Source organism: Oncorhynchus clarkii, chromosome 19 (assembly GCF_045791955.1).
Source record: "Oncorhynchus clarkii lewisi isolate Uvic-CL-2024 chromosome 19, UVic_Ocla_1.0, whole genome shotgun sequence".
In the NCBI taxonomy this organism is placed as follows: Eukaryota; Metazoa; Chordata; class Actinopteri; order Salmoniformes; family Salmonidae; genus Oncorhynchus; species Oncorhynchus clarkii.
The window spans coordinates 28,551,258-28,564,014 of record NC_092165.1 but is presented as its reverse complement, the minus strand read 5'-3'; the positions used below and the strand labels follow the sequence as shown (position 1 = coordinate 28,564,014).

At 40.4% G+C, this 12,757-nt stretch overlaps 1 protein-coding gene across 2 annotated transcripts in view; it reads right to left on the bottom strand.

Moving 5' to 3' along the window:
* Positions 1–7,436: 7,436 nt before the first annotated feature.
* Positions 7,437–12,757, bottom strand: part of LOC139375009 (alpha-(1,6)-fucosyltransferase-like) — a 114,283-nt gene continuing 108,962 nt past the window's right edge. For both annotated transcript variants that reach the window (XM_071116352.1, XM_071116351.1), the window contains exons 9-11: positions 11,238–11,414; positions 10,833–10,983; positions 7,437–9,282 (exon numbers count right to left, since the gene is read on the bottom strand). In XM_071116352.1, coding sequence (XP_070972453.1) covers positions 8,953–9,282; positions 10,833–10,983; positions 11,238–11,414 — 658 coding nt within the window. In that variant the 3' untranslated portion in view covers positions 7,437–8,952. The remainder of the gene's footprint in view (positions 9,283–10,832; positions 10,984–11,237; positions 11,415–12,757) is intronic.

Genomic DNA, 12,757 nt, shown 5'->3' with positions numbered 1-12,757 from the left:
ATGGAGCACCAAGTCTACAGTGCCTTGCGAAAGTATTCGGCCCCCTTGAACTTTGCGACCTTTTGCCACATTTCAGGCTTCAAACATAAAGATATAAAACTGTATTTTTTTGTGAAGAATCAACAACAAGTGGGACACAATCATGAAGTGGAACGACATTTATTGGATATTTCAAACTTTTTTAACAAATCAAAAACTGAAAAATTGGGCGTGCAAAATTATTCAGCCCCTTTACTTTCAGTGCAGCAAACTCTCTCCAGAAGTTCAGTGAGGATCTCTGAATGATCCAATGTTGACCTAAATGACTAATGATGATAAATACAATCCACCTGTGTGTAATCAAGTCTCCGTATAAATGCACCTGCACTGTGATAGTCTCAGAGGTCCGTTAAAAGCGCAGAGAGCATCATGAAGAACAAGGAACACACCAGGCAGGTCCGAGATACTGTTGTGAAGAAGTTTAAAGCCGGATTTGGATACAAAAAGATTTCCCAAGCTTTAAACATCCCAAGGAGCACTGTGCAAGCGATAATATTGAAATGGAAGGAGTATCAGACCACTGCAAATCTACCAAGACCTGGCCGTCCCTCTAAACTTTCAGCTCAAACAAGGAGAAGACTGATCAGAGATGCAGCCAAGAGGCCCATGATCACTCTGGATGAACTGCAGAGATCTACAGCTGAGGTGGGAGACTCTGTCCATAGGACAACAATCAGTCGTATATTGCACAAATCTGGCCTTTATGGAAGAGTGGCAAGAAGAAAGCCATTTCTTAAAGATATCCATAAAATGTGTTGTTTAAATTTTGCCACAAGCCACCTGGGAGACACACCAAACATGTGGAAGAAGGTGCTCTGGTCAGATGAAACCAAAATTGAACTTTTTGGCAACAATGCAAAACGTTATGTTTGGCGTAAAAGCAACACAGCTGAACACACCATCCCCACTGTCAAACATGGTGGTGGCAGCATCATGGTTTGGGCCTGCTTTTCTTCAGCAGGGACAGGGAAGATGGTTAAAATTGATGGGAAGATGGATGGAGCCAAATACAGGACCATTCTGGAAGAAAACCTGATGGAGTCTGCAAAAGACCTGAGACTGGGACGGAGATTTGTCTTCCAACAAGACAATGATCCAAAACATAAAGCAAAATCTACAATGGAATGGTTCAAAAATAAACATATCCAGGTGTTAGAATGGCCAAGTCAAAGTCCAGACCTGAATCCAATCGAGAATCTGTGGAAAGAACTGAAAACTGCTGTTCACAAATGCTCTCCATCCAACCTCACTGAGCTCGAGCTGTTTTGCAAGGAGGAATGGGAAAAAATTTCAGTCTCTCGATGTGCAAAACTGATAGAGACATACCCCAAGCGACTTACAGCTGTAATCGCAGCAAAAGGTGGCGCTACAAAGTATTAACTTAAGGGGGCTGAATAATTTTGCACGCCCATTTTTTCAGTTTTTGATTTGTTAAAAAAGTTTGAAAAATCCAATAAATGTCGTTCCACTTCATGATTGTGTCCCACTTGTTGTTGATTCTTCACAAAAAAATACAGTTTTATATCTTTATGTTTGAAGCCTGAAATGTGGGAAAAGGTCGCAAAGTTCAAGGGGGCCGAATACTTTCGCAAGGCACTGTAGGTCCAAAAGACTCCTAAACAGCTTCTACCCCCAAGCCATAAGGCTGCTGAACAATTCATCAACAATTCATATATTTAAAAAAATATTTTCTTTACTCTATTTTCTTAAAACTGCATTGTTGGTTAAGGGCTTGTAAGTAAGTAAAGTCTACTAAAAGATACCAAAAACAATATAGTCCAATCAACGTAAGCTAAATTGGATGTGGAAAGGGGGATACCTAGTCAGTACGGAGAATTAAGTTAAACCACAAGTCCAAATCCCTATCTCCATCCATGGGTTATTTAGGAGAGTGACAATTTTTGCTAGCTAGCTAACTAGCCAACGGAGGACACCAGCACAACGAGATGCAACAAATCAAGGTTGTTAAGAGAGGAGAGACGTCAATTCCAAGATGGCTTCCCTTAACCATTTTTTTTTTGGTGGGCCAGGACCATTCACAGTTGAGCTCACTCAGTTTAGCTCAACGCTGATTGGGTATTATTTTATACTTTATTTGTCAAGGGATCCCAAATGCTTGCGGGCTTCCCTTGCATTCAATGCTACATGTGGCAACAATGTCATACTCTTTATGACCCGACAGCATTATTTTATGTATATTTTATATTTTTCTTGGTACATTTTTGTTTGGAAGCCTGGCTTCACTTGGCATCCATAAATACACACCCCTGGAAGCCAACGGAGCGACAGTGATGGGGTCACTGACAGAGCTGGTATGGTACTGAGAAATAGTTGATACAGACAGGCCAGTGATGTCGGTGGCAGAGTTTTAATATTCCAACAACAAATGCCCTTGGTGGTGCATGTAACTGCACACCGGTACATCGGAGTCATATTGCTACTATGATGGATATATTGCATCCGCCTCACATAGTATGATTGCCTACAGTTCATTTAGAAGGAATATAAATCTCCAATTGGAATCACCCTGGTCAATCTATCTGCTGTGTGAGATAGATACTGTAGGTCTGTGGGCAGACTTCAGGCAGAGAGGACACAGCAGGAGCCAGTGTGGCCAAACATCTAATTGACATTGGTGTTATAGTCCTCTGAAACAAACACATGTTTATCACTGACCGAAGCAGAGACCCAAAAATATCATTTCATTCATCAAAAAGAGAATGAGTGAATGAAGCTGACAAAGTGTTTCTCCCTTCTGTCTTTGAGAGAGAACAGCTCAGTGGCAGCTAATTAGCAAAATAGTTGAGTGAAGAGACTGTTTAAATGAGAGTTAAAGACACGCCGCTCTCTCCGCCACCACATCACCGCATCTCTCTGTGGTTTAATTAAAGTGCCCTTTGAGTAGCCCCTGGTCGGGACAATACACTTTTCTCTGTAAATGGCTATATGGAGGGAAGGAGGGAGGGAGAGAGGGAGAGAGAGAGTCACCTCTTCCTTTGATGAGTCATTTGGGGTCTGTCACTGAAGACCTCATTTGCTTTTACTTGTTGACAGAAAAGAGACGATTACCTCTCTCTCGTTTGCTCGCTCACTTTTTCTCTCTCGCTGTCTGGATACACGCATACACAGACAAAGTACCCCTCACATAAAACTTCCCAGGCTCACCAATAACTTGCACAAATGCAGTTTGACAGACAGAGTAGCTCAAAGTGCAGTTGGTAATGACACTTTAAAACACAGGGTGTTGTTCTTATAGTAAACACAACAAATGTGGTAGCAATTATCAAGGAGATAGAATGTGTAAGTGCGTTCAGCTAGGGAAACCATATCCATTAAGCCCACTTCGATCTTTGGATAACAATTTATTCTATTTTTTTTATTTTTTATGTTCTGCTGTTTAAGGTTACTAATTTCAACATTTGGTTGTGGTACAGTGCCTTCAGAAAGTATTCACACCCCTTGACTTTTTCCAAATGTTGTTGTGTTGCAGCCTAATTTAAAATGGATTAAATTGAGATGTTGTGTCACTGGCCTACACACAATACCCCATAATGTAAAAGTGGAATTATGTTTTTAGATGTTTTACAAATGAATAAAAAATGTAAAGATAAAATGTCTTTAGTCAATAGTATTCAACCCCTTATGGCAAACCTAAATAAGTTCAGGAGTAAAAATGTGCTTAAACAAGTTACATAAGTTGCATGGACTCTGTGTGCAATAATAGTATTAATAATATTTTTGAATGACAACCTAAGTACCCCACACACAATTATCTGTAAGGCCCTTCAGTCGAGCAGTGAATTTCAAACACAGATTCCATCACAAAGACCAGGGAGTTTTTCCAATGCCTGGCAAAGAAGGGCACCTATAGGTAGATGGGTACAAATAAAAAGCATACATTGAATATCCCTTTGAGCATGGTAAAGTTATTCATTACACTTTGGATTGTGTATCAATACACTCAGTCACTACAAAGATTTACAGTTGTCCTTCTTAACTCAATTGCCAGAGAGGAAGGAAAGCGTTCAGGGATTTCACCATGAGGCCAATGGTGACTTTAAAACAGTTACAGAGTATAATGGATGTGATAGGAGAAAACAGAGGATGGATCAACAACATTGTAGTTACTCCACAATACTAACCTAAATGACAGAGTGAAAAGAAGGAAGCCTGTAGAGATTTGGCAAAAATCCAACACAACACATCACTGAGTTCATCACTGAGTTCCACTTTCATATTTTCAAGCATAGTGGTGGCTGCATCATGTTATGGGTATGCTTGTCATCGGCAAGGACTGGGGAATTTTTTAAATTATAAAAATAATCGGAATAGGCAAAATCCTAGAGGAAAACCTGGATCACAGTGAGAAAAACACAAGGCCAAATGTATATTGGAGTTGCTTACCAAGACAACATTGAATGTTCTTGAGAGGCCTAGTTTACAGTTTTGACTTTTAAACTCAATATTAAGGTGTTCCTTATGTTTGGTATACTTAGTGTATATTGACTCAGGGGCTGTCAATGCCAAGTGTGTGCAAATCTGTCATCATAGCAAAGGGTGGCTACTTTGAATAAGCTAAAAATCTATTTTGATTTGTTTAACACTTTTTTGGTTACTACTACACGATTCCATATGTGTTACATCATATGTGTTACATCATATATGTTATTGATGTCTTCCCTATTATTCTACAACGTAGAAAATAGTAAAAATAAAGGAAAACCTTTGAATGAGTAGGTGTGTCAACGTTTGACTGGTACTGTAAGTAAATTAGACATTTCTGTATTTAATTTTCAATAAATACAAAAAGAATTGTTTTCACTTTGTCATTATGGGGTATTGTGTGTTTTTTCATCCATTTTTAATTCGGGCTCTATCACAACAACATGTGGAATAAGTCAAGCGGTATGAATACTTTCTGAAAGCACTGTATCAATAACATATTATATTCTAAACCAATCAGATATTTTGTTATTAAAGGGACATTTTTAAAATGTAAAAATGTATATTTTCCATCTCCAGCACGACACTAACATCAACATGTGAAAATGTCAAGTTCCTATGTTTTGTAGTAAAAAAGATAGAGGAAAGTAAGTGTTTCCAATAACATCATCGGTATGCATTGTGTGATTTGAACCAATTAAGAGTAGGCATTGCCTACTAATTGCTTAGTAATTGTCTACTAATTGGTTGACGATGTCATTGGAAACACTTATCTTCCTCTATCTTTTTTTACTACAAAACATAGAAACGCACCATTTTCACATATGCTGATGTTGGGGTGGTGCTGGATATGATGAATATGAAGAATAAACATTTCAAAATGTCTATTTTAAGTTATTTACAATTATGTTTAAATTCCCACTCGCGGCTAATTTCAAAGCTGCAAAAAAACATTGGTGTTGAGGCTACCCTCAGATAAACACATCTTTCAGATATTTTTAGTACCTTCTCAGTGATCTTACTTTATCTAAAATTAAGAGATGAATGTGCTGATGATATATGCACAATAGCATATTTCATGAGAATTCATTACCCCTTCTTGCCAATTGAAAATATGGGTTTTCATGCTAGCAAATCGTGCCTGCATGTCACAGGCTCACAGTAGCAACATAACTCGGTCAACTACAACAAGATAATAGATTTCAGGCAGACACAGATTATTTAACTGTTAAATTAACATTGCATTGTTATACATAGATGCAATTTTTGTGTAAATTTGACTTTTATCTCAGGTGAGTTTAAAGCACAAAAACACTCCCTCTATACAGAATGTAAATGACAATGTAGCAATATTGTTCAACATGATCAATACTAACTTCAAATAATATTTAAGTCTATAGTGTATATTTATACCCCAAACCATTGGTTTCCAAATATTTTATGGGTAGACTTTGCTATTCTGTTGTTTTCACCATAAATCACTGTTGTTAATGATCTATGCATAGTCACTTTACCCCTACCTACATGTACAAATTACCTCGACTAACCTGTACCCCCACACATTGACTCGGTACCGGTAACCCCTGTATATATGGATATACATATATTGTTATAAAAATATATGCTTACTATATTTTATTTAGTAAATAACTTCTTAACTCAATTTTCTTAAAACTGCATTGTTGGTTAAGGGCTTGTAAGTAAGCATCCCACGGAGTTGTACGATTTGATTTGTTCCAATTAAGCTCGGTATGCTCCTATTAAGCTCAGTTTGCATAGAAACACATGGGGATAGTGTGTTGATATCCCTAATATTCAAAGAACATGAGCATAAATGTTTTTTTTGTTCAGATTTAAGTTGATTTAAACACATACAAACTACAGCTAGGCATATTGTGTATCTAGCCATGGTGCCTTTACCAAGATTAGCAACAATTAGAAACCTCTGTACTCTCTCCAAGACGTTTGGAGTGGACAGGTAGTCGTTGACGCAGAGAGAGAATACTGTAAGACCAGGGTTGAGGAATAACAGGAATAGAAAACCTACAAGAGGTGGATAAAAATACAAACAAACAAGGGACAAGAAGATGACTATTGGGCTCATGCACTTTTGGGTGGGGGCATTGTGATATTGTTGTTTTTCATTCATCCAGATGATTCTGTTTTTGGTCCACCACCTGTACCTTTGTAATACACAGTAGAAAGGGAGATTTGAATCTGTCTTCAGATTGGCCTCAGAAACAAAATTTGAACTAACCAAAAACAATAGCAGTACAGCAAATGTGAATCAGCTTTCAGATCATTCATTGAAAGTTGTTTGCGTTATGGCCTTTGTTGCATGGCTTCTTATCCAGAGCGCCAATGTGGGTGCAGGTTTGTGTTCTAACCAAGCAATAACACACCTGATTCAACTAATCATATCTTGATTGAAGTCTATGATTAGCTGAATCAGGTGTGCACTGGTTGGCAAGAACAAAAGTCTAAGTCCACATTGATCTCTGTGGATAACCCTTGTTATGAGTGCTACTGTCACGATGAATAGTAATTATCAGTTTATTTAAATAACTTTAGGTGAGATTAATAGAATGTAATTTTACATAATAAATGTCCGTTTGTAAGTTTTGAAATGAATTAAAATGGATTATTTAAGAGGTGGGCTTATGTGGAACACCCATGGGCTTAAAGGGTACACTCGGTAACCATCAAGCCCAGCCTGGACGGTTCACTTTTGATCAAATATTTGTACGTCTTATTAAAACATGTTGTAAGTAAAGTCATTAAACTTCACGAGAGAGATTCATCTTTCAGTTTATATCCACTTTTCTTACACAAAATTAGGGCAGTATCTGTTAGAAATGTCTAAACTTAGATTTCGTTGGGCTTAATAGGTACACTTGCTCTACTCTGAACAACAAAGCATTTGAGTGGACTGTGGAAACAGAAACACAAACAAGTTGAGCCGATCACTTTATTTGATCTGCTTTTATCAAAGACAATGCCCAGAAACATAAAATATGAACATGTCTTCATGGTGGACAATAATCATATTCTTCGTTAATCATCATCTTCATCAATGCTATCATCATCATACGTAAATAATCATTGTTTGTAATCTTTTAAAGTGTAGTTGTCAATTTTCATTTTTCTTTCAAATTCAATAACATTAAAATAACATTTTAAAAAGGACATGAACAACAGAAAATGAGTAAGACACAGTTAAGTGAGTCTGGACTGGAGTGTACGGTTTTCTGCATATACAGCATTCTGCATATATAGTATTCTGCATATACAGTATTCTGCATATACAGTTCTCTATTATGCATGTCGTATTCTGTATGTACAGTATTCTGAATGTGGTATTCTGCATATACATTATTCTACATGTAGTATTCTGCATATACAGTATCCTACATGTAGTATTCTGCATATACAGTATTCTGAATGTGGTATTCTGCATATACAGTATTCTGCATATACCGTTTTCTCTATTATGTACAGTATGTATTATTCTGCATGTGCAGTATCTGCATGGCAAGGCCTGGGTCCTTATGGCTCTGACGTCACTTTGACACGAACAAAAACAGAGACACTTGGAGAGAAGAAGTACAGAAGCCATTTTCCTTAGTAGGCACCCTATTTGGACTCACACACACCCCACACACATGCTTGAATGATCACACACTCGCACACTCTCGCACACACCAACGACAACAACTAAAAACATTAAAATCACTTATCCAAAAGCACAATATGGCGGTGAAAAATTAAGAGGGTGGGCCAGAAAAAATGCATGAGTTGGCGTAAGTTGAAACGGAGTGAGTGAAGAAAGGAGTGAAAGGAGGAGAGGAAACAGGGGCAGGAAGGAAAGAAGGAAGAAAACAATTGGCTACAACCAATGTCCACAAGAAGAGAAGAGAACAGCACAGGGGGAGAGGCGAAAGTCAAGAGTTTGTTTGTCGGCTCTTACAGTTCACAATTAGTTCTCTTTGTAGTTCTTTTTTCAGTCATCATTCTGAGGTTTCTCAGTCATTTCAACTATTATTTAAATAAAGAGCTCTGATTGGGCGATCCCTTCATCATTCCACCGGAGTGCTATCATTTGTTTATTCCTTATTTTCTTTCATTTCTTTGCTAATTGTAGTCTTTTATTTTACCCCCCTGACGGAGTTAGTCACTGGAGGGTCCTAGTCCCGGAGGGTCAGGTTGGTGAGGAGTTAGTCACTGGAGGGTCCTAGTCCCGGAGGGTCAGGTTGGTGAGGAGTAAGTCAGATACCCTGTAGATACTCCACATGCCGCATTTCACAAACGCGCACACACACACACACGCACTCATACACACTTCAACTGACCAAGACCCACACTCATTCAAAGTGCATTCCCCTTCGTCCCCTCTCTCGGGCTAAAGGTCCACGTTTTCTCTCATAAGTTAGCAGTGTCTGTCTGGGCAGCAGTCTGTATCTCAGTCTCTCTCTACTGATTCAGCATCTTGTCTGCCTCGGGGTACGTGGGATACTTTACGGTCTCGATCTTCTCCTTCACCTTGTAGGACGGGTAGAGGCCGGTGCGGCCCGTCTTGCGGTTGATGCCCTTGGAGTTGCCGTCCCAGTGGTTCCCCGCCACCCCGATCAGGTCGCCGGGCTCTAGGGGGATGTCGTCGGAGCTCCGGGGCTGGTGGGCGTACACGGCTAGCTGGTTGTGGGCGTTCTGGCCCCCGAAGTAGTAGATGTCATCCAGGGAGTGGAAATGAGATGAGGCGTCAGGATGGAGGGTCTGCATGATCTCATAGGCCACACGGCACACCTGGAGCAGGAGCACAACACAATATACAGGACCGCATGAGAAATGGAACACAGAGGCTAATATACGGTGCATTCGGAAATTATTCAGACCCCTCTACTTTTCCACATTTTGTTACGTTACAGACTTATTCTAAAATGGATCCAATTATTTTTTCCCCTCATCGATCTACACATAATACCCCATAATGACAAAGAGAAAACAGGTGTTTAGAAATACCTTAGTTACATAAGTATTCAGATCCTTCACTATGAGACTCAGAGATTTCAGTTAATTGCCGATTTTTGAGGTTGGTAACTAATGAACTCATCCTCTGCAGCAGAGGTAATTCTGGATCTTCCTTTCCTGTGGCGGTCCTCATTAGAGCCAGTTTCATCATAGCGCTTGATGGTTTTTGTGACTGCACTTGAAGAAACTTTCATAGTTCTAGAAGTTTTCCGGATTGACTGATCTTCATGTTTTAAAGTAATGATGGACTGTTGTTTCTCTTTGCTTATTTGAGCTGTTCTTGCCATAATATGGACTTGATATTTTACCAAATAGGGCTATCTTCTGTATTCCACCCCTACCTTGTCACAACGCAACTGATTGGCTCAAATGCATTAAGAAGAAAATAAATTCCAAATGAACTTTTAACAAGGCACACCTGTTAATTGAAATGCATTCCAGGTGATTACCTCATGAAGCTGGTTGAGAGAATGCCAAGAGTGTGCAAAACTGTCATCAAGGCAAAGAGTGGCTACTTTGAAGAAACTCAAATATAAATATATTTTGATTTGTTTAACACTTTTTTGGTTACTACATGATTCCATATGTGTTATTTCATAGTTTTGATGTCTTCACTATTATTCTACAATGTGGAATGGAATGAGTAGGGGTGTCCAAACCTTTCACTGGTACTGTATATATATATACACACACACACACACACACTGAGTGTACAAAACATTAGGAACACCTGCTCTTTCCATGACAGACTGACCAGGTGAATCCAGGTAAAAGCTATGATTCCTTATTGCAGTCACCTGTTAAATCCACTTCAATCAGTGTAGATAAATGGGAGGAGACGGGTTAAATAAGGATATTTAAGCCTTGAGACATGTATTGTGCATGTGTGCCATTCAGAAGGTGAAGGGGCAAGACAAGGGTGCCAGGCGCACCGGTTTGAGTAGAGTCCATGCACTGACGAATTGAGGCTAATAATAATACATTCCATTGAGCAGACAATTTTATCCAAAGCGACTTACAGTCATGCGTGCATACATTTTACGCACAGGTGGTCCCGGGAATCAAACCCACCATCCTGGCATTGCAAGCGTCATGCTCTACCAACTGAGCTACATAGGACCTATGGTTCTATGGTGGTGATTATGGGTAGGACCTTGTGACCTGACCAGGAAAAGGCAGTAGTTATGGTACAGTATCACTCAATGGCGTATTACTTAGGTCTTACTATTGTATGGGCCTTCCCAAAGAAAAGTTTTGAGGAAGAGAATGAGGAGAAGAAAGGGGAGGAGGAAGAGGAGTAGGTAAGGTAGGAGGTGAAAGGTCACCTGTGAGGAGAAGGTGCAGACCAGGAAGTTGGTCTGGGACAGGAAGTGAATATCTAGGATGACTCCTCTCAGAGAGTTCTCGGTGTAGCGGTTATGCAGCCCCGCAGACCACGAGATGGAGTTATCACTGATGAACTCATATTCTGGGTACCTGAGACACACACAGAGACAGAGTCAGTCAGAGAGCTAAAGGACCATACAGATGTCAACGTGCATATGGCATTCATTCTTTGTATTGTCAGTACTTTGGAGCACACATCAAATACAGCTTCTCGTCATCACAAACAGGTCCAGAATACCACAAGGCAGTCCTGCAAACACACACACCCACACTGCCGGCGGCACGTAGACACACACACACACGTACGCAAAGAAACACACGCACACACAGCCAGGCATACGCACTTAGCCTTGGCCTCCTGGAGTAGTGAGGGGTCGTCAGTGGCCAAGTAGACTCTCTTCTTGTCCACTAGCATGCGCCTGGCTAGGTGTTGGAAATGGTCCTCTACATGTACCATGTACTCCTCTATAGGGTGGAAGGCTGCCTCTGTCCCCACCTTGTCTGTCCGTCTCACATGGACCCTACAGGACAGGATATATAGGGAAGATGGTGAGAGGAGTTAGCGGAGTGTGTGGTGTGTGTCTGTCTGTGCGCGTGTCTAAGAATGTGTATGTGTGACTGTCACACAGGTGTGTGTGTGTGTGAGTGATTTGTGTGTGTGTGAAGCAGAGCGCTCCTCTCCTAGAGTGAAGGTCATGGTGCTTTCTAGTGATGGATGGCAGAGTGGGTTGTTTGGATAGCGGCTGGAGCACGCAGCACTCTCCCTCTGATTCTCTTTAGCTCTCCGCGTCTTGCTCGCTCCCTCTCTCTAGCTCTCTCCCCCTCTCTAGCTCTCTCCCCCTCTCCAGCTCTCTCCCCCTCTCCAGCTCTCTCCCCCTCTCCAGCTCTCTCCCCCTCTCCAGCTCGCTCCCTCTCTCCAGCTCGCGCCCACTCTCTCTCCCCATCTCCCTTCGCACTCTCTCCCCCTTCGATTTCTCCTCTCTCAAATTAAAATCAAATAAAATGGTATTTGTCACATGCTTCGTAAACAACAGGTGTAGACTAAAAGTGAAATGCTTGCTTACAATGCAGAGAGAAAAATAAAATAATAAAATAATACTAAAACAAGGAATAAATACACATTGAGCTCTATACATGTGCAGGGGTACAAAGTAATTGAGGTAGATATGTACAGTGTCTTCGGAATGTATTCAGACCCTTTAACCTTTTCTACATTTTGTTACGTTACAGCCTTCTTCTACAAAGGATTAAATAAAACAATTTCCTCAGCAATCTACACACAATACCCCATAATGATAAACCAAAAAACAGGTTTTTACAAATGTTAGCAAATGTATTAAAAACAAAAGAAAGTTATTTACATAAGTATTTCAGACCCTTTGCTATGAGACTCGAAATTGAGCTCAGGTGCATCCTGTTTCCATTGATCCTCCTTGAGATGTTTCTACAACTTGGAGTCCACCTGTGGTAAATTCAATTGATTGGACATGATTTGTGAAACCACATACCGGTCGGTCTATATAAGGTCCCACAGTTGACTGTGCATGTCAGAGCAAGAACTAAGCCTTTCGGTCGAAGGAATTGTCCGTAGAGCTTTGAGACAGGATTGTGTCGAGGCACAGATCTGGGGAAGGGTACCAAAAAATGTCTTCAGCATTGAAGGTCCCCAAAAACACAGTGGCCTCCATCATTCTTAAATGGAAGAAGTTTGCAACCACCAAGACTCTTCCTAGAGCTGGCCGCCCGGCAAAACTGAGCAATCGGGGGAGAAGGGTCTTGATTAGGGAGGTGAACAGAAACCTGATGGTCACTCTGACAGAGCTCTAGAGTTCCTCTGTGTAGATGGGAGAACCATCTCTGCAGC